The sequence below is a fragment of the Rhinopithecus roxellana genome, chromosome 1 (genome assembly GCF_007565055.1).
Source record: "Rhinopithecus roxellana isolate Shanxi Qingling chromosome 1, ASM756505v1, whole genome shotgun sequence".
In the NCBI taxonomy this organism is placed as follows: domain Eukaryota; kingdom Metazoa; phylum Chordata; class Mammalia; order Primates; family Cercopithecidae; genus Rhinopithecus; species Rhinopithecus roxellana.
The window spans coordinates 77,825,426-77,848,277 of record NC_044549.1 but is presented as its reverse complement, the minus strand read 5'-3'; the positions used below and the strand labels follow the sequence as shown (position 1 = coordinate 77,848,277).

General features: G+C 38.9%; 1 protein-coding gene across 2 annotated transcripts in view; it reads left to right on the top strand.

The window, feature by feature from the left end:
- The window catches only part of ERC2 (ELKS/RAB6-interacting/CAST family member 2), a 1,016,559-nt gene that overhangs the window by 516,527 nt on the left and 477,180 nt on the right, over positions 1–22,852 (top strand). For both annotated transcript variants that reach the window (XR_004059350.1, XM_030938245.1), the window contains exon 12: positions 744–755. Coding sequence is in view for 1 of the 2 variants with exons in the window: in XM_030938245.1 (XP_030794105.1) it covers positions 744–755 (12 nt within the window). In the remaining variant the exon portion in view is untranslated. The remainder of the gene's footprint in view (positions 1–743; positions 756–22,852) is intronic.

The following is a 22,852-nucleotide window of genomic DNA, read 5'->3' as shown; positions in this document are numbered from 1 at the left end:
ATTAAAAAGTATTATAACTTGATATTTTCAGTAATGAAGTTGGAACTTCATTTTTCTGACTGAAAAAAATTACTCTCAGCTTGGGAAGTTGCTCTGTCCTTGCTGGGGAAGCTGAGAGGTGGGTGGCACGCCACCAAAAGCCCTCCTCACAGGGTCTTTGATCATTGCTAGGTGCAGTGCTCTGTAAGCATCTAAAATGGAAATCTTTGAACCGAAAGCCAAATTGCTCAGCTCCTTTTGGTTTTCAGGGATGAAGGAAAAATATCTCATAGGATGTATCCATCCAACTTACTGGTTCAAGTAAAAATCTTTCTGACATGAGCACTTACCCAGGTCTAATACCTTAGTAGTTTCCATTTCAGTTTATTAAATAATAAAATTTTATATGCACACAGATAGGAACTTTCTCTATAAATATTCCTCCAGAGAAGGGCTGATGCTGTCACTGTACTATGGGAACACACCTCTGGTTCCTATCAGTGCTTTCTGTAATTATACGTATCAGAGCAGATACCAGTTTCTTTGGTATGATATTTAATACAACAGCTTACAGTGTGTTCCCAGGGCTTTTGGGGGTAATATAAGATAAAAGATTGCTTCGTTTGGTTATAAACCTGCTGATGTAACATCTATTGGCTATATGTTTAAAACTAATGCATTTCCTTCCTTTTATTCTCTTTTGCTATCCCCTTTTCCTTTCTGCTTATCCTCCAAATTGCTGCTTTCACCCTTGCTCCAATCAGCTTGACTCTCAGGTCAGTAATTTCAGTTTTTCTTCTAACTGTCTTTCCCTCCTAAGCTCAATTTATGGCTTGTACTTGTTTAACAAACACGTTTCTGAAATGGTTTTCCTCTGGCCACTGCATTTCCCCCACTCATTTCATTCCATGCCTTGGGAAGGTTTATTTTATGAAAAGGATGTATAGGTGGGAAAAGGCAAGGAAGACGATGGAAATAAGTCACTGTTGGATTATTTAATTCTATTTCTGGATTACAAATTCCATGAGAGAAATTTTCGTGATAATTCCCCAGTGCCTTTCTCCTGAGCAGTTCAGAAAATTGACTGCAGGATGATACAACGTGGAGCTGTGGATAAAAACAAAATGCAGGATACTAAATTTAACCTAGGAGAACAAAAGAGCTGCCCTTGACATAGCAACTTAAAAGCTAAATTTAATAGTGCAAAATGTTCAGACTTTTCGCTTAATAAATCACTGTGTTCTGAGAGATTTATAATACTTTTTAAAAAGTCACTTTTGAAAATTATCAATGTGTTAGTAACATATTGTACACACATGTTATTTCCTGACATTGTTTCGGTCTTAACTTTCTAACTTCATTTTTATTAGCCATAAGGCATACTTTAATTACCTAGGGCATAGCATATGGAACCAAGTGTAAAACTTGATTCATTGTTGACTGTGTGTACCCCAATATTAAGAAATGAAATGGGCATTTTGTCTGAAAACGCATCCCAGGCTTGATTCCTCCAATGTAGGAGGCGCAAGCCAATAATTTCTTCTTCCTTAAATCAAGGATAACTTCTCTTTCCAGTAAAACATAGTAATATGTAGTGATTTCTTTATCATTCAATCAATGAGTTTACTATAAAGGATGCTCATTCTAGGATTTGAGGCTGTCTAAACTCAAAAAAAAGAAAGCATCACATCAATGTGGTAGTCAGTATAGTCGCTCTATTGAGAGGCAAGGGATATTATTTTCTTCTCTGTATGCAGGGTCTGCAACCCTTTATTCTGCCTCATCACCCAAACCACCAGACCAATTCATTGACTACAGTATCAAGTTATTTCAAAACAAGGCATCCTGCTCATCTACTGATTTTGTCCCACTGCTGGCTTCCAATCCTGGTGGCTCATAGTCCTTGAATACTTCTCTGCCCTCTCACATACCACACTGGGTATCCCCCAAGAACTGCCTGAACTTCATCATGCTGCAGGAAAGCCTCATTCTCAAAAGTCCCTAGAGATCTGATCAGAGCTTAAGAGCATGGCCCCCAGAGAACTGCTCTTATTCCCAAATCTAATGACTCTTAATTTACTTTCTGGAGCAGAACAAATCTGGTGCAACTATGTGCAGAAACACAGACATCATAATGGGCGGTGGGGTAGGGTGGGTTGGGGGAGGCTTGGACACATGCATCCAAACCTTTTCTCCAAGTTTTTGATCCACTCACTTAATGAAGCTTCAAGCTTTTCTCCTTGCCCACCTTTATCCCCCTCCTTTTGCCTTCCCTTCGCTGCCCTAACCTGTACCTCTCAATATTGAAGCACTTGAGATCCAGGGATCCCTTTTGCTCTCACACCTCAAGTTTCCTTTCAGGGCCTTTAGTTTTTTTTATCTACACTCTACTGTGGTTTTTTATGCTCTAGGAACTTTATTGTGTGGTAGCTTTTTTTTTTTTTTTTTTTTTTTTTTTTCTTCCTATTTCATGGTGAATGAACATGAGCTCTGACTCTCAGAAGATAGGGCTGGAAGGGGTGATGGGTGTCCAGTGGTTCTCTGGACAAGGGGCAGGGTGTGTTGATAGGGTGTGGCAAAATGTACATGCCAGATCTAGTTGGATAAACTTAGGAGTTACATCAAGGTTCATATCATTGCAATATCATTTAACTTGTTGCCTCAAATGAACATGATGAAGAAAATGTGCAATCATTGTGAATAATCATCTCTGGTTATATTTTTAGTGTAGGAAGAATTGGGCAACTCTGCCCTCTTGGAAACAAAAAAGTCTTTAGAGTCCTGGAAGCTTTCTTCAACTTTGACAAATTTCCAGAATTAACTGTGCTTTATTCCCAATGACTTCCAGGTTTACCAGTTAAAATAAAATAAAATGAAATGTAATAATTGAACTGAATGCAGGATCTCTGACTATGTACTTTCTTTATATGGCATGCAGTTGAGATACATGTGTGTGTGTGCATATATGTATATATATGTGTGTATGTGTGTACACATATGTATTTTAGAAAAATCGCATCTAGTCTTTCTTACCATAGTTTATGGTTTGCCCTGCACATCGCCACCTCCCAATCTGAAGTTTGGAAACTGCACTAACTCTTGAGACTTTTCTGTGTGCTGTGGACTCCATGGGAAGTTCTCCCTCCAACTACTTTTTCAGATGACTTCATTTCCTCTTCAAACTCTATGTAGACTCTTATGCTTAAATTCAGGTGGACAGATAGTAAGTACTGGGTTTGGTAAAATACAAGTGTCACATTCCAAGTCTGTTCAGGTCTCCACTCCAGTAAACTCCACTTCTGTCAAGAATGTCTTTATACACAAACCAGTGGGAAGCTGGAAAGGTTTATCAGGATCTCTGTATTGTACTCAGGGGGAGGGTTTATGTGAAACTTTTGTATTTCTAGTAACTATTTGTGAGTTTAGCATATGACTTATGACAGATGAGGTTATCTCCAAAAATGTATGCAGCAATTGACTAAAAAAATGAAAAGTATCCTTTGGGATTCAGTTCAAAGTCCTGCCAGATAATCAACCAAGTAAAACCAGAAGACACAGACTTCTCCCGGGCCCTCTCAGTCTGCAGCTCACTTTGGATCCCAGGTCAGCTGATTTCTTGTTTGGGCCTCAGTGTCCTCTCTTTGAGAGGAGGGAGCCATCTTTGGGACAAGTCTTCTGGGATCCTGCCTGCACGTGGGCATCACATGTTTGATGAAGGGGCTGTCGGTGATGGACTGTGTGCACTGCCCTGCAAGCAGGCTCAAGCTGATGGCTGGCGCCTGGCAGCAGGCGTGAGCTCATTATTATAGAGTCACTTCAAACACTTGTACCAAAATAAACTCTTTGTGATGTTTCCCCAAAGCTGAACACTGTGTTTTCAATCCCTTATTCTTCTAGCAAAAGATGAAGTCACTCCTCCCAGACCTCAGAGGCCTGTTGCCCAAAGAAATAATGAAAAACACCTTTCCCAGAGCATCCCTTTAGTGTCCTGCAATTTGTTCTTTGCTAGGGGCAGTTTTTTGCCCCATTCCCTCCATAGTGAGTGCCTACTGTGTAATAGGCTAGGCACTGTGTGCTGGCCCAGCAATTCCAAAAAATACCTGATGAAAAATTGACCAAACCGTTTAAGAAATGCTGTGTTACATTTTTTTACATTCATGACATAGCTTGATGATAATAGTAATAGAAACAACAGGAGCAGAAGCAGCAACAGTAATACATTTGGTGTTAATTAAGTGCCAGCACTGAATTAATCACTTTTTTTTTAGTGTTCTTTTTAATGTTCACTTCTCATAACATCTGAGGTTGGGACTATCATTTTTTTTCCATATTAGGTAAGAGGAAACGTGTTCATCAAAGTTGAACATTTTGCTAACTTTATACAGCTCGTAAGCAAAGGCATTTGTTTGTTTACCCCCTAAATCAATCCATTTTGATTTACAAATGGGATCTTTTGCCACTTCTGCTCCAGTTGCATAGTAAAAGCACTGAGAAGGTCTGCAGTAAGGAAACCTGTGCAGGTCTGTTCAATCCTCGGTTTTCTGAATATGGTGTTCATCGAATATATTCCATGAAGCACTTTGGGGAAAAACTGTCCTGCCAGCGGTGCAGTTAGCCTCTCCTTTCGTTCTCAGATTTATCTCCCCTCTCCAGTGCCTCTGGTTCTTCCTATACAAATTTTGCCCCTCCAAAGCCAGGGCAGGAGTTGCCTCTTCCACCAAAGCCTTCCCTGAGCCCACTGACCATATGGACTCTGTGCGGTGTTATGCCACACATGGGAGGCGGCGGTTATGCTCTTGAATGCTGTTGAATAAAGGAGCACCCATTGGGGTTTGTCTCACCCCACCCTTTCTTTTCTTTGCCTCCACGGAGAGTTGCTGGGGCTCTTCCCAGAAGCTGAGTTGTCTGCATTGGACATCATTATCTGGCTTCAGACATGAGGCCCTGAGAAAAGATATCATTGGTTTTCTATCAAGTTGGATGCTTGCAAGTTCAAGAAAAATGAAGACAGAAATAAAAGGAGAGGGGAAAAGATCTTCATCTGAACTTCTCTCACTTTCATTCCCTACTTCCTTCTTTTCCTCTCTCTCCCTCTCTTCCCCCTCCTCCCTCCTCTTCTTCCTTGACTATTCATTGAAATCCTTCTCCAAGTGAGAGTCTGTACTGGCTGGGTGTTGAGGATATAGCAGCAAAACAGACACGATCCCTCCCCTCACCAAATTCAAAGACCAATACTTCCTGTAAGGAAGGATTTGGCCACTAAGAAAAATAATTTGTATCATTTATACTAATAATTGGAAAAACCAGGTTTCAGGTGTGCTTTTCCCCGTTTTTCCTGTTGGGGTTGAAGGGGTTATCCACAGGTCAGAAAATCATATCCTTCTTTAAAGCTGCCTTATACTAATGCTGACATTTCTGGTGAAGTGTCAGAAAATTTTATGCCCAAGCAAAACTGGTAGAAAGCCAGAAATCGGCTGATTTTGCTTTGGGTGCAAATATTTTATTGGGGATGGAAAAAAGTTGTTTTCCCTGATTTATAACTCCTGCAAACATAAAGTGGGTTCTATATTTAGAAATGGTTTTGAACCCTTGAGGCATAGCCAGGGATTGGTGCTTACACCTTTCCCATCCCAGCCTTGGTGGGACTTGCCGTGACTAATGTTTTGCTGAGCCAGCTCTGATTTATAGAACTAGTGCTTTATGCTGCTTGTTGTTTTTCTCTTTAGCTTTTGCTTGAGTTGCTGTTCTGGCACTCTATCTATACCCTCTAGAATGGTGAAGACTGAAGGAACACAATTGGCAGTGTAGTTGAAACGTTTTATAGTTCAGTGTGTGTCTGAGATTCCTTGGAGAAACAACAACAAAATTGAAGGATGGCCCCAGGTAGGCCTTATAAGTCATGACCCTGAATAAGAGATACCAAGTTGGTAAGAGTTAATCATTCATCTGTACTTTTTCTTTTTTCTAAAACCTTTTCTTTTCCCTGTTTCTCTCATCCTCTTGGCTGTTGGTTGGTACTACCATATGGATGAATATCAGCAAATAGTAAATCTCTCAAGATATGTTAGCTTTTTCTGTAAATGCTGAGAAGGGGAAGGAATTTTTTTAAAAAAATAGTTTCTTAGTATTATTATAAATCACTTTCTAGAAAAATAATATCTTATTTCCTTTATATGGCTTTTCTTATGAAATGTGAATTCTCTCACTTCATTATGCACAATACTAGCTCAGGTTGTAGAGAAACCCAACCATCCTGTGACTGGACTTTCTTCCATATTGGGTGAAGGTGCTTGGAATTTCCACAGTGTGTAGTGTCACATTTTTGTGAAGTCTCCATCTTGGGGGAACCTATTTAAAAATGAGTGGGCACTGTGTATGTTTGTCTGAGGAAAATACATTGTTGTTATGTATAACAAATGCTTTTGACATTTTTTTTTGTGGAGGATTTTGATGATTTGAGTATTTGCTGCTCTCTCATTTTACTCTAGATTCAAAGTAATATTAAGCTAATTAAATATGAAAAATAGAATAGAACCCAGAAATCGGCTGATTTTACTTTGGGTACAACTATTTTATTGGGGATAGAAAAAAAGCTTTTTTTTTTTTTCTTTTTCTAATTTACAGTTCCTACCAACATAGTGGGTTCTGTAGAATTATTTTTGCATCAGAACTTTAGTTTTAGAAATTGTAGACTGGGTTTGGAGATGGGAACACATTTTCCCTTGAAGAGCCTCTATGGTTCCTTAAAAAAAAAAAGGAGAGATAGGGTCTTGCTCTGTTTCCCAGACGGGAGTGCAGTGGTGTGATTGTGGTTCACTGCACCCTTGAACTCCTGGGCCCAGTGGTGCTCCCTCCTCAGCCTCTCAAGTAGCTCGAACTACAGGCCTACCACCATGCACAGCTAATTGAAATTGGTTTTTTTTTGCAGAGGTGGGGTCTCACTATGTTGCTCAGACTGATCTCAAACTCCTGGTGTGGCTCCTTTTCCAGTCCAAGAACAGTGAGACTCATGTTTTAACTCCAGCTTGCAGATTGATCTTCTCATCTACCTTTTTTGTAGATTGGTAGCCATGTTAGTATAAGTACCTCTCTTACTGGCATATACAGAGCTGTATGTACAATAATTTATGCTTTCAAGTAACTTTTTTCAGTGAAAGGTGTAAAGTGTGTGATTCTCACAGTGTTTTGAAGGAATGTACTATTTCTAGTGAGATTCCACCATAATTTTGAAGACATAATGGTGAATATTAGCAACTCTTGAGACATTTTAACCTGGGATGAATGCAGAATTTCATACATAGAATTACTTGGCAATTTTTTTCTTTAGGTCCTGGGAAAAAATCCCTTTTTCAAGTTTTGAGAACATAACCACCACCTGTCTCACATGGGAGCATGAAGTAACAAAATAGTCTCTCACCAGCCATTGGTGTTGGTCAACTGGAATATTCCTGTGGCTGCACAGATCTTGATGTGATGTGTGAGTTGAAGTGTAAGAGAGTGGTTTTAAATTTAACTGCAGAACCTTCTGCTATTTAATCATATGTCAGTTTGATGGTTCCAAGGACAGCATGATATGTTGCTCACAGATAATTACCGTGGAGAGAATGAGTTGGTTATAATAATGAATAACTGAAGAATCTTCTGATAACCTGCGATGAATGGGCCTTGGTGAGAAACACTCACTGGGTAATTGCCAGATAGGTGTCCTATCGCTTGCTGAGTGTGGGTGCTCTTCTGCCACCTAAACACGCAAAGCAGGGGCTTTTTAGGGATTCCTAAGCAGATAAAGAAGCACTGTTCTAGGATTTCACGTGTGTTGTCTCTCACAGACCTATTATTAGTTTATATTAATATGGCATTCACAGTCCCAGTTATTCAAGATGTTATCTATTGTTAGAACATTCAGTGTAGAAAATTAAATAGACCAGCTCCTGAGAAACAGCATCACCATTGCTGTAGCACTTGGGACACAGTACTTCCTGTCTTTAAGCCGATCTCTGTATCTGTAAAGTGGGGACAATCATATTATAGCGTACCTCTCATGGGCATGTGGTCGAGATGCACACTGAGCGTGGAGCACAGTCCAGGCACATAGGAGATGCTCAGTAAGTGGCAGTGATTATGTATGTGATGAAGATTTTCATGCCAAGAGTAACAGGTGAGAGTAGCGAGTTGATACAAGAGAGAAGCCAGCTGCCTCCATTGCTTTTCTAGTTGTAAAAACCTGAGTTGCTAGAATAAAGACTTTAGACATTTTCTCCCAAGCCATTGAGAGATTTTTGAGGAAAAAGTTGAAAACAGCATCCTGATGCATGCTTCCCCCGACCCCAGGGATATGAATAAGTGAGCATAGAAAAATCAACTTATGCTTATTGAAAAGTAATCTTTATATATAAATATGTAAACTAATTCATGCAATCCTTGTTTATCCTATATAAGGACTTATTTTAGATTTTCCTGGAACTAGAGATCCAGGATTTAGCTACTGCCTTTCTGTATGCATGTAAAAAAAAATCTGATACTGAGTTTAGAGGATGGGCTAAGTATTTAAGGGTGTTCCTTACACATTTATCTCCTTTATTCATTAACTTATTTGCTTTCATCAAATAGTGATGGTATGTCTGCTCTGTACCAGGCACTGGGATGTAACTAGCACTACACCCAGAAGCAGCACCGTGAGAGACAGAAGCAGATCCATAGTATTTATAACATGATATCTATGCAAGTGGTATAATGTAATTCACACTGTTCTACACCTTGGCTTTTTTTTCTTTGCAAACTATTTTGGAGATCTTCCCATATCCATACCTAAAGGCTTTCTACTCTTTTTCACCTCTGCATACTATTTAATTGTGTCTGTCTCCTCTTGAAGGACTTTTAGGTTGTTTCTAGTCTTTTCCTCTCATGCAGTCTGCTATAATTAATAACTTTGAATAGACTTGATTTCAAATGTATGTGAATATATGTGTACGATAAATTCCTAAATGTGGAATTGCTAGGGTAATAGGCTTATCATTTTTCTAGATTTTACCACTTGTCCTCTACAGAGGCTAAACCATTTACAGACCCATCAACAACGTGTAGGAATGCCTCTTTTTCCATAGGGGCATTCCTGACAGAGGCATTGCCAGTGCCATGCGCTTTTCAAACTTTATTTTTGTTAATATGGGAGGTGGAAAATGATATTTAAGTGCAGTTTTGATTTGCTTTTATTTTATTACAAGTGAAAATGGACATGTTTAAATGTGTTTATAATTTGTTGTATTCTTTTATTGGTCTTTTTCTTATATAATTTGTAAAAGATTTTTATATATTAGGAAAATGATACGTTTGTCTTTGATGTGAGCTTTAAATGCTCCCCCTGACCATTTGTCACTTTTCTTTTGATTTGGCTAATGGTGGTTTTTGTTATGCAGATTTTTTTTTTTTACAAAATTATTTTACATAGTCAGATGTATTCAGTCATTTCTTTTATATCTTCTGAATTTTGTACCATACTTAGAAACCCCTTCAACGCTACAAGACTATAACAACAATTGTCCTGTGATTTATTTTAGTAATTTCATGATTTGTGTCTTAGTCTGTTCAGGCAGCTATAACAAAATATAGACTGGAGAGCTTCTAAGCAACAGAAATGTATTTTTCACAGTTCCAGAGAGTGGAAAGTTCAAGATCAAAGGTACCAACAGATTCAGTGTCTGGAGAGTGCCCGCTTTCTGGCTCATGGACAGAACCTTTTTGCTGTGTGAGAACAAGGTGAAAGGGGTAAATAGGCTCCCTTTGACTTCTTTTATAAAGGCACTCATCCCATTCCTAGTCACCTCCCAAAAGGCCCCACCTCCTCATACCATCACTTTGGAGGTTAGGATTTCAATGGATGAATTTTCCGGGGGCACAGTCTCTTAGTATTTTTATGTTCTGATTTTCTGCATTTAAGTCTTTGAACCATCTGGAATTTATCTTAGTGTAAGGTATAAAACATGGTTATAACTAGATTTTTTTTCCTAGGCCAAGTGAAGTTTCAATGTCACTTTCATCATTTGCTCTTCGCTGGAGTTAGACGGGCCCAGGTTACGTTTGCCTAAGTTCACGTAGTTTCCCACTTTAAAATAGGACACACTCTTACTTGCTTGTTCAATGTCCGTCTTTCAGTCTAGAGTAGAATTTTGATCTAGAAAGGACCTGTCTTATCCAACCAGTGCCTGCAAAAATTGTAGACACTTAATAAACACTTATAGAAGAAATAATGTGAGTTGTAAAGAAATGGAGTTATAAGGAGGTAGAAATTATGAGTAATTTGAAGCTGTAAAAAAGGCATTTGGAGTGGCATGTGAGTCATGAAGGCAGTGATGGAGGGGAACCAAGTCAACAGGGGGTGAAAGGTGAGCCAGCTTTTGCTTCATGAGACAATAAAACAACCCTGGGTCCAGAGTCACCTTGTGAGACATTAAAACAACCCTGGCTCCAGAGTCACCTTGGACCCAGGATGGGTTTTCTGTGCTCTTCTCTGTGAGACCCAGAAGGAATATAATTTTCTTCTTTTTCCTCTTAGGAAGGCTAATTTCTCAGCTTTCCTTGGTTTCGGTGAGACCCACCTATAATCAAGATACCTGGCTAACTGTGGCAGGATGTAGGAACAAGTGTGGAAAATGTGGCCAGAGTTAAGAACAAAGAGATGTTGGCCAGGCTGTGTTTTAGATGCTTTGGGATCGCTAGGTAGCCCTGCCCAGTAGGCAGATTGGAATGAAAATCTGAAATTTGGCAAAGGGGCATTACCCATGGTGCAGGGTGACAAATTCTATATGAATGTCATGGACATTCAGAGGAGCGAAGAGTTGGGAAATTTCTATGAATGTGGTGGTATTTGTACTGGACTAGAAAAATGGAAAAGATTTTACCAGATGTAGAACTAGATGGGGAACCTAAGCAATGGCAAGAGAGGTAGGAAGATAGAAGGCATGCTCAGAAGGAACGGGACTGTCTATAACTTAGGCTCTGCAGTAGGGGGAAGAGGGGCAGAAAGGGCCGTTCCAGACAGAGGAAAGCCTTGAGTGCTGAGATGAAAGGTTTTGAACTTTTTGAGCCTGGGATGAAACATAATGAGGAGTATCTTCTGGGAGGATTAATCCTGAACCATCTTTGTGCTGGAGGGATAGGCAGTAGCCCAAGCTAGAAGCAATAATGACGAATAAGAAGAAACAGGTTTAGGGGATGTAGGGATAATTAATGAAAATTTTTAAAAGACAAAAGCACCCAAATCTTCAGCCTGTATCTCTATCCTCCTTGTTTCCAGAAGAACAAGGCCGTGTTTCCACAAGAGCCAGCAAGACAGGGAAAACAAATAAACAAAAAAGCTACTAAGAGAGCAGGAAGAAAATAAAGGCATGGTGGAAGAAACTTTGCCTAAGTAGCTTGCAGTTATTGCTGTTGCTATCATTGCAGCAGAAATAAGAACAGGTTTTGTTGAGTACCTGTTTGCTCTTAGCTCTGGTCCTATGCCTTCTGCAAGGTTTAATTCATGTTTTTTGTTCGTTTGTTTGTTTGTTTGTTTTTATTTTGTTTTGTTTTGTTTTATAGCAACTCCAAGACAGTAGGTGCTATTACTCAGTCCCATTTTTGAGATCAGGAAACCAAGGCTTAGGGAAGTTAAGTAACTTGTCCACTCTTATACAGCTATTAAGTAGTGGAGCCAGGATTCAAACTCAGCCATTTCGGTTCCAGAGCCAGAATCTTAAACACTGTGTCTGATTCCAAAGTAAGGCTTTTTGTGCTAGTATAAATTGATTTGGCTCAGGCACTCCTGGGACCATAGGGACCACTTTTTAATGTGCTTCTTTTGGGGTGGAAAGCTATTTCTATAATACAAAGGATTCCAGGCGTTGATGAAAACCTCTTATAATGGAAGTTGAGAAGCTGTTTGTGTTGGCAGTTCTAGCAGCTTTTTTGAGCTGCTGGTCCGAGTCTTTGCCCTCTCTTGAGCCAGAATGTGAAATTCCTGTTTTTGAAGTGAGTTTGAGTGGACCTGGTGAGTGGGCCTCCATGGAGGCAGTGGCTTTGTAGACTGGAGACAGTCAGCTCTGGATGCGCTTCAAGGATCATGGACGGCAGAGATGGGGGAAGACCTCGGTCATCCATCCTTCTGCCTGCTTAAGATGGTTCCCGGCGGGGAATTCTGGGGAAGCAGCCAAGAGAAAAGATATATTTCCAGGAGGGGTTTTCTGCTTGTTCCAGGAATCATTTTTTGGGACAGTTCTTCATGGCCCCACACAGTGTGATTAGAGAACCACAGCAGCATCAAAGCCGAAAAGAAATGAAGGCCTTTGTTTTGATATATGATGGTTTTCCTTTTGGAAAACAACTCTCCGAAGGAGAGATGGACTTCTCTGCAGCACAGTATCTGTATCTGCCTTGATCTTGTCTGATACAAGTGGGAGTGCTGGCAGCACATAACAAAGACAAGGGCTGAGAACTCAAACCACGTATTATCCTCTGTCCGGCTAGTAATCACACTGTGGAATCGTTCCTTCCTCATCGTTATGTCAGGTCAGAGGGTAGGTATCATGCCATCAAGATGTAGGGTCTTCCTCCTACAGAGCTTAGGTGTTTTTTATTTTTTTCCTTAAACTTTTAAACTTTAAACTTTTAAGCTGTGATGACTTTGTCGGTATGCCTGATAGAAAGGATCTGTGCTGGCTTTTCAGTTCTCCCAGCTGCTGGAGAGAGTGGGATTTCTTTCCTTGTTTTGTTTTTTGGTTTGTTTGGTTTATCTTCTCATCTCTCATAGACATCTTACTTTTATATAGTTTTCTAAAATTAAAATGTTTGGGTACAGTGACTAACTAAACTTCCCTACATTTTAAATGCTATTTGGAGGCTGTTTTTATCATATGATCAACTAAGTTTTGTAAAGTTTAAAAACACACAAGACCTTTCTAAAACCCGATATTAACTCTGCATTTTTAATGTAATTTGGGGGAAAGATAATTCTAAGTGCCTTTCTTGGAAAACTGTACTCTCATTTGTTAAGCAGTTTTCATGGGCCAGTGTCTGTGCAAAACACTGATGTGCAAGAATTTTTCTAATCCCGAAAACCCTGGAAGGGTAGTGTGATTTTCAATGAGCATATGAGTAAACTGAGGTTAGTGAGGTTATTGGTAATCTGCTCGAGGTCACTCTGGATTTGAACCTAGGTTATCTCAGGAGCAATGGGCATGTGGGAACATGCACACATGAATATTCCCTTACATGCCATCATAAAAACAATTTTAAAAAACTTATTCTGAAGGCAGTGGGAGACAGGATTGTGTTTTAGAAAGACGTCTACCTGTTACTTCCCATACAACCAAAATTGGACTCATCACCACTTATTTCACCCATCCTCCCACTGCTCTATATATTTGGCGCTTAGGTGTGGAAAGTGGCACAACATTCACCTGCTTATCTAAGATAGAAAACTCTAAATGGCCTGTTGCTCATCCCTCACTATATCTAATCCAACAGATTCCATTTCTTTCCTTTTGTTTCCCCACTCTCAATGCTGCTGTCCCATTTGGTAATTTGGCCAATTGCAGTAGCCTCCAGAGAGTCACAATCTGTCCCAGTCTCTGTCTTATACTCCAGATAAAATCAATGAGGCAACACCCTGTGCCTGAAAGCCCCTGTTGCCTCCTCTTCACACGTTGGGCAGAATATCCAACTCCACCTCTTGGCTTTATAAGCTCTTCACCATCTGGCCCTAAGTTGCTTTCAAGTCATCTTAAACTCTATGTACATACAATGTTGCTCCAACCCCTCATTCCCCATTCAGTGTTTGCCTTCACCCAATGTTTTCTCATTGTCTGCACTTGACAGACCATTCCCATCTCTATATTGGAGCATACTTTTCCTATTGCCTAAATGACCCTTTCCGTCTATATACATGCAAACCTCTATACATCTTTGAAGTTCAAATTTAATGTAACTCCCTGATTTCTCTCAAAAGACAATAGTTCCACCGGTCTACTATAAAGACACATGCACATATATGTTTACTGCAGCACTATTTACAATAGCAAAGACTTGGAACCAACCGAGATGCCCATCAATGATAGACTAGATTAAGAAAATGTGGCACATATACACCATGGAATACTATGCAGCTATAAAAAACAATGAATTAATATCCTTTGCAGGGGCATGGATGAAGCTGAAAACCATCATTCTCAGCAAACTAACGCAGGAACAGAAAACCAAACACCACATGTTCTCACTCATAAGTGGGAATTGAACACTGAGAACACATGGGCACAGGGAGGGGAACATCACACACCGTGGCCTGTTGGGAAGCTGGGGGCAAGGAAAAGGAGAGCATTAGGACAAATATCTAGTGTATGTGGGGCTTAAAACTTAGATGATGGGTTGATAGGTTCAGGAAACCACCACGGCACATGTGTACCTATGTAACAAACCTGCACGTTCTGCACGTGTATCCCAGAACTTAAAGTAAAATTTTAGGAAAATCACAAATAAAAAGCATTTTGTTATCATTTACCAACTCCACGTTTCTCCCTTTCACTAGATTTTGAATGGTCTAATGATAAAGATGACAACCTCTTTGTTTTTGTGTTCTCAATGCCTGACCCATGGCTCATGTTTCATAAATATTTGTTGGATGACTAGATGGATGGATGGATGGAAGGATGGATGGAATGATAGGTACATTGATTGGCATCAGGGAAGCCAGATGGGAGCTATTTCAGTGTCTGGACAATGAAAGCAAAGGTATGAGCTGAGCTTGTATCAATAAGAATTAAGGGGAGATAACTATTTTGATAGATATTTTAAATTAAAATGGTAGAGCACAGTGATCTATTGGGTGTGATGTGCTGGGAATGTGGAAGACTCACTCCTCTTTGACTCCCAATCTTGGGTGGTTTTGATGAAGATAAAGAGTACAGAAAATGAGGGTGATTTTGATTATGAGGAGGCAACAGTTGAGATTTTAATTTCAATATATTGAGATGTATGTAGGATATCCAGAATTGTTCAACAGACGTTTGAAAATTTGAGGAAGGTACAGATCCTTGCACCTCCACCACCCAGAGAGTGATTTCAGTTCCTGTCTGGCATTCCTTCTTTCAGCTCCATTGTCTCTCTCCAGCCCCCTCCTTTATGCCCAATCTATATGTTACTGACATGGAAAGATGTCCAAGACATATTGTAAAATGTATAGTATTGTCCACTGTATTTTTAAAGGAGATGTGTCTGTGCTTGCATTATGCCTAAAAAATTTCTAGAAAGATTGACAGAAAACCCTTAACAGTGAGAGTGGTTTATTGGGGAAGATGGAGGGGCAATATAAGTTTTCTTTTTATAAACCTTTTTGTACCATTTAATTTTTTATTACTAGCATTTGTAATTTTTTAATTAAGATATATTCACATACCATAAAATTCACCCTTTTAAAGTGTATAATTAAGTGATTGTTAGTATATTCACAAGGTTATGCAACCATCACCACCCTCTAATTCTAGAATTAAAATTTAATCACCCCAGAAAGAAACCCCATACCCATTAGGAGTCACTCTCTGCTCCCTCATTTATTCCCTCTTTTCCCCAGCCCCTGGTAACCACTAATCTATAATATTTTCTCAGTATTTGAGACCTTTTGTTTAATTGGGATTATATATTATGTGTTTTTGTGTGACTGGCTTCTTTTACTTAGCATAATGTATTTGAGTTTCATCCACGTTATAGCATGTATCACTATCTCATTCCTTTTTGCTGATAATATTCCATTGTGTGGGTATACCACATTTTGTTTATCTATTCATCAGTTGATTGACTTTTAGGTTGTTTCCAGTTTTTAGCTGATATGAAAAATATTGCTATGGACATTCATGCGCAAGTTGTTGCTTGAATATATGTTTTCACTTCTCGTGGCTGTATATCTGCAAGTGGAATTGCTGTGTCCCATGGTAACTATGTTTAGCTTGTTGAGGAACTGCCAAATTGTTTTCCAAAGTGACTGTGCCATTTTACATTCCCACTAGTAATAAATAATTGTTCCAAATTCTCCACATTCTTACCAGCACTACTTCTTATATTTCTTTTTGACCATAGCAATCCTATTGGGTGTAAAGTGGTATCTCATTGTGGTTTTGATTTGCATTTTTCTAATGACTAGTGAGATTGAATATCTTTTCATGGTCTGATTGGCCATTTGTATATCTTATTTGGAGAAATGTCTATTCAGATTCTGTGCCCATGTTTAATTAGGTTATTTGTCTTTTTATTGTTGAGTTGTGGTATTTATATATTCTAGATACTAGACCCTTATTAAATATATGACTGTTGGTTTTTCTTGTATATTAGTAATTTTATTACCAGTATTACTATAATAATTAGTAATATTGCTAATTAGTAATTGTTAATATTTGATATGTCCTTTTAAAATCCTGTTCAATACATATTTAATCTTTTTAATAAGTCATAATGGGAATAGTTTCAAAAATTTTGCTCTCAGAGAAAGTAAGTAGAATTGTGATTTGTGATTTGTACTATTATAATTAAAGATGTTGTTTACGAATAAATTACTAGTTGACAGCTTTATATCGGTACTGCTTTTTTGATGGTTCAATGAGGTACTGCTAGGGACAGTTTGCCAAAACTTTAAAATAAAGCATAACCTTGACCCCAAACATATATGCTCCTGCAACACACATGCGGCCATTTATATGAAATAAATGTTTCCTCTCTTTTAGTAATGTCTTAGCTACCTTTGAAATGGACTCTTACCTTGAATATTCACTTAGTTTTTATGTCTACCAGTGTGACTGAACTTCAAAATTTGAGCTACTTCCAACCAAATAATTTACCCATTTAAATGCTCAGGGTATGGCCTCATTTTATAGTGCCATAAAATGAAATTTAAAAAGCCTCTCCAGAGAGCTGTGATTACCATTTTTTTCTTTAGTTGTTAGCCAAGCTAATAAATATTCTTAGCAGTTCTGTCATCGTATGTCATATAAAACCAGATCTAATGATCAAACCTAAGAGAAGATCCCACACAGCCTTCTGTGTGGCTCTAGAGGAAGAAGCGATTCACCTGATTATTAGATCCTTGGGTTTTCGGAAGCAGGACTTCACACTCAGCCCTCAGAAGGGTATATGGAGGTGCCCTTGCAAAGGTTGGCTTACTGCTGGTCAACTGGCTGCTTAGGGAAATGAAGGTAGAACCGTGTGGCCCTGTGATGCTATGTGTTCCTCAGTTGTCACTGCAGAGACACTTGGCTGGGACTGGAGATGGTCATACTGGCTTCTCTCTTCGTGTGTATGCAAAATGGTGAGGGTGTGTGTGTGTGTGTGTGTGTGTGTGTGTGTGTGTGTGTGTATAAAATTCCTGACCAGCGACTTTCCAATCTTCCAGCTTTTCTGGCTCTCCAGCAACCATCTTGGATTCTATAGCACATGATCTCTCTTTCCAAAAGTATCCATTAAAGCTTGGGACCTTTCTCAATTTTTGACAGCCAGTAATTCATAAAGGAAAAATGAATTAAGTCCATTTTACCTGTACATTTCTCCTGTAGGGCAGGAGAGTTGTTTGGAAGTGATTGCTGCAGGCTGTTAAGACAGCTACTTAGCTTTCAGGGCTGGCAAGAGAAGGATGAAAAGTAATGAGTTAACCTGCTAAGAATTTGGCCATTTTAATCATTCGAGTCTGGGTATACTTTGTCTCCATTTATACTGAGTGGGGAAACAGTTATCTTGATAAGCAAGGATTTATCTCACCCTCACCTCTCAGTGGCTGCCTGGATTCAGAGTAGAATAGACCCCTTTATGTAGCAAGGGGAATGGGCATGTTTTTTATGAGTTAGAAAAAGAAAAAAAGCCACTGGTATTTTTTTAAAGTTCTTATCAGCAAAGAGCATTACTGAGAAATCCAATAGGGTAGTGATGACATTCAATTTTATTTGTACCAGGAATGCACAGATGGCTGGAGTTAGCAGCTATTCATTTTTAGCACATATCTCTCATTATTGTTAGTGAGAATTACACAGACCTATCAAAGGCGGGAAATAGAGGAGAGTCTGTAGTATCAAATAAATGTGTATCATTTTTGTGCAAAGGTCACATACTTTGAATAATTCCTTTCTGTAATTGTAACTTCCCATTGTTAGTTTATTCTTGCTGAATTTGTATGTTGTCCTGGTGTTTTTAATGGCCTGAAGAAAAGCATTTCAGCAAACTGCACAGGTCTGAGACTTATAATTAGTCATTGCAGCCTGTGGGCTCTTACGCAAATAGCTCAATCGAGATGTGTTTTTATGTAAAAGTTCCCCTTGATTAATTGCCCAGGAAATGCCTTCAGTTCATAGAGATTTCTAAATCTATATCATAAATATTCTACTCCTAACAATTTGCTCGGTGAGAAAACTATGATTCTTTTTCTGAATCATCATGTTTTCAGGTGTTGCCGGGAGTTTTCTTTTAATTAGTTTCCTTCTAGCAGCAACATAGAAAATAATCACCAACAGCCAGGGAAACTACTGTTCCTTGTCATTTGACTTCAATGACTTCTGCATTTGGAATGTAAACCAATATGCTGATTTTCTAGAAGATCCATATTAAAATGCTATGTTAGAAAAGAAAAAAATAGAAAATCAAATAATTATAAGGAAAGCAGATTTGAGTTCACTATGAAACAAAAAGTTATTAAGAATTTGACACTCTATTTTTGAGTAGTGTCTGTTTTGTGGTGCTGTATATGCCACAGACTGGGTAATTTATACTGAACGGAAGTTTACTTCTCACAGTTCTATAGGATGGAAAGTCCAAGATCAGGAAGCTGGCATCTGGTGAGGGCCTTCTTGCTGCTTCAGCCCATGGTGAAAGGCAGAAAGGCAAGACAGGGCAAGAGAGTACAACAGAGACAGTGAGAGAGGGCTGAATTTGTCCTTTCATAAGGAACCCACTCCCAGGACAACAGCATTAATCCATTCATAAGGACGGTGCCCCCATGACCCAAACACCTCCCATTTGGCCCCCACCTTTCAGCATTGCTGCATAGGGGATCAAGTTTCCAACTCATGAACTTTGGGGGACACATTTAAACCATAGCAGATAAAATGTTGCTTTCTTCATGGGTTGGGCTTTGAAGATGTTGATTTTATAGGGGTTTTCAGTTTCTTCAGTTGGGAAAGGGGCAAGTTTTTCTTGTAAATTTCTTCTTTGAAGGAAGAATTCTGATTTTATAAGGTACAACAAGAAATAATTTAGGATTTATACCAGAAATAGGGCCTAATAGTAATCAGAATCACTGCATGGGCTGAGAAATATGAGGTTGAGACCCTATTATCAACAAAACACCTACTTTTTGAAAATGAATTCCTTTTTTTCTGCTTTAGCTTGAATCTTAATGAAATATTTTTCATATTCATCTAATTAGTATTGGTGTTTTTCTTAAAAAATTTGACTTATTACCTACTAGTGTAGAGAAATCTGTCTATACAATATGACTTTAAATTATTTCTCATTTCTAAATTATGCTACAGCTATGTTTAATAGTTATCCATACATTATCCCATAGGACTTTTCAAAAACTTTAGTTATTTCTCAAACCTCAGCTATTCACTGATAAACAGTTTCCGTAGATGCTGTATGAAGAAGATTAGAGTAAGCTTACTCCTGTCTGTTTTCAAGGAGTATCAGATAGTTTTTAGTCTTTGCAGTGTCTATGTTATACAGAAGACAAAGCCTACGTGTAAAAGAGAGATGCCCTCACAAGCACTGTTTAGGGATATGCGTGTGTGAAATAAATATAAATATATATGTATGTGTGTGATTGTGTGTGTGTGTTTATCCTCTGATGTGAAAAAAATGGGTATTTACTGAGTTTTCTGTGGTGAGAAGGAGAGAAAGCACTTGGAACAGCCCATGGTGGGTGGGAGTCATGTAGCTTTCGATAAACAGTCTTACAGCTGCACAATGACTTTTTTCTTTTTAGTAGTAGGATTATCCTGGTTAACGCTGATAAAAGGGAATTAGCAAGTGTGGTAAATCAGAGGTATTCAGTTAGGAAAATGACATGAATTTTGGAGTCTAATAGATTGGTGTGGAGCCCAAGCACTGCCTCCCTCTAGCTGGATGAGCCCTCTAAGCACGTTGCTTTCCTGCTCTTCCTCATTTTTCTGGTCTATGCAATATCTATGTCGTAAGATTGTCATGAGGATTAAATGAGGTGTGTATACAACATGAGCATTGCCTAGTCCAAAGAGATGCTGATCAAATGCTACATTCTATGGCATACGTGCTTACTGCACCTGAATTGGAGATCCTAGTGGCTGCTCTGTGGATTTTAGATGGGGTAACATTCCTAAATGTTTGGCCACCCTGCCCCTGGGAGCTCTAGAAACATTGCTATCCAGGTGGAAAGTAGAAAGGGCATGAAAAACTGTGGGTTCCCAGGATTTTCGTGAATTCCACTAGATAAAGATCCTATAATGACTGTAGTATGGAGGATTATGTCCATTGAGGAAATAGGCTTGGTCAAGAAGAGGGAAGGCCTATGTTCCAGGAGTCAGGAATCTGCACATGGGCTCTCAAGACTTATTTGACCCTAGCCCCTTGTTTTTTGGTTTTGTTTTTATTTTTGGTAAAGTTATTAACACGCCCTAGAGGTAGTACTGGTAGAATGCTATTTGGAAACCACTGGGTTAGGAAAAATATGTCATCAAGTGAAACTGAAACAGGTGGCATTTTAGCAGTGGATTGTGGAAGTGGTTGTGTTGAGGCAATTGTGTGGGGAAGTGGTTTGTTCTGTCTTCTCATTTAATCATGGGGAAGTGGTTTACGCCCTCTTTGCCGATAATTCTGCCACTTTGTTATCCTTCATTGATTTTTGCTTCATCTACCACCCACCACCGATTCTGTTTTACTCATTCACATCAGACTAAGAGAAAAGGTTTGAGTTACGAGAAGAAGAGTGGAAAGATCAGCCATTTATTTTTGTAGTGTGTTGTCATGGGGATAAATACTTGGGAAAGTGTAAGGATGCATAAATTACCATAACCCCTCGTTGACCATAAGTTAAGCCTTCCAGATACCTTAAGTTGCATTAATGAAAATAGTTTGGAAGAAGTTTGGGACAATGGAAAAATGAAGTCTGTTAGGTAGATACTAATGTGAATAGTCCCTAAGAACTGTTTGAAATGGTCAGTAAAAAGATTATGAAACATTTAGAAGGAAGAACACAAACACAAAAATAAAACGAAGGTTTAAGAAGTTTTAAAAAATAACTAACATATAATATGGACATTGGTTAATGTTCAAATCTGTGCTGTCCAATAGGGTAGCCATTAGCCACATGAGACTACTTAAATATAAATTAGTTAAAATTAAATAATATTTAAAAATCACTTTTACAGTTGCATGGGCTGCATTTTAAGTGTCCAGTAGCCACATGTGGCTCATGGCTAGTGTACTAGATAGCGTAGAAGTAGAAGATTTCCATAATTGCAGAAAGGTCTATTGGATATTGCATATGAGAGACAGGATTCTGACATGGTCCCATGATCTCCACCCCCTGGTTTTCACATCCGTGTATGATTTCCTCCACTTGAGTGTGGGCGGGTCTTGTGACTTGCATCTAGCTGATAGAATATGGCAAAGGTGATGGATGTCATTCCCGTGAATAGGGTATATCCTATGGCAAAGGTGATGGAGTACCACTGCCATGATTATGTTATGTTATATGAGACTTCCTCTCAGCAGACTGGAGAGAGATTCTCCTGCTAGCCTCAAAGAATCAAACAGGCATGTTTTGAACTGCTTAGGTAGAAGGCCACATGGCAAGGAACTTTGGGTGGCCTTTCAGACCTGAGAGAAGCCTCCAGTTTCTAGCTAATAGCCAGTTAAAAGCTGGGAACCTCAGGCACAGAGCTGCAAGGAAAGGAATCCTGCCAATAACCTGAATGAGTTCGGAAGCACATTATTCCCCAGTTAAGCCTGCAGATGAGAACTGCAGTCCGGCTGACACCCTGATTTCAGCCTGGTAAGACCATGAACAGAGGAACCAGCTAAGCTGTGCCTGGACTTCTGACCCACAGAAGCTGTGAGATAATAAATAAATGTTGTTTTAGGCTGCTAAGTTTGTAGGAATTTGTTATGCACCAATAGAAATCTAATTCAGTGCTGGTCTAAATTATTTTTGGGTTGGTCCAATAAACCACACCTCAGATGGACCAGATCCTAAAGAGTGTATAACTTGCTTTATTACAGCTGGTGCTTTGCCTACCTCATAGAAAAAAAAAGAGATTGTAACTTTCAAAAGGGAATGTCTAGGCCTAGTTAGTATGTTCCATTCTCTTTTGTGGCAAAGGCCTCAGTAATGTACAATAGTATTTTATTATTTTTGTATAGCATAATAGATGCCATGATCTTTGACATCATCAAAACAATAGTTCAAATTCTGCATCCCTAACTTTTTAACTATATGATATTGGGCATATTATATAACCTCTCTAAGCCTCTGCTTCTTCATCTGTAAAATGGGGATAAAGTGCCCTCCATGTAAGGATGTTGTTTCATTTAACTGAGACTTTAGTTTTACAGTGTTTAGCACAGGATCTGATACATAATTCAACATTTGAAAATGGGGGATGCTTTTATTATTTAACAATGTTGTAAAATGAGTTTCTGATAGCAAATAATATAAACTCCAACACATTACTTCCATACTCTAATTTGGAAAATCATCATATAAGATTTTATCTTCTTATACCTCCATTTTATTTTATGTCTGGACCACTGCAGCCCAACTTCAGATTGGATGCAATAAAAATAGGTCTTGCATACACGAAGTGCCCCTTGTGCTCATAGGCTGCCTCGGCTGTAT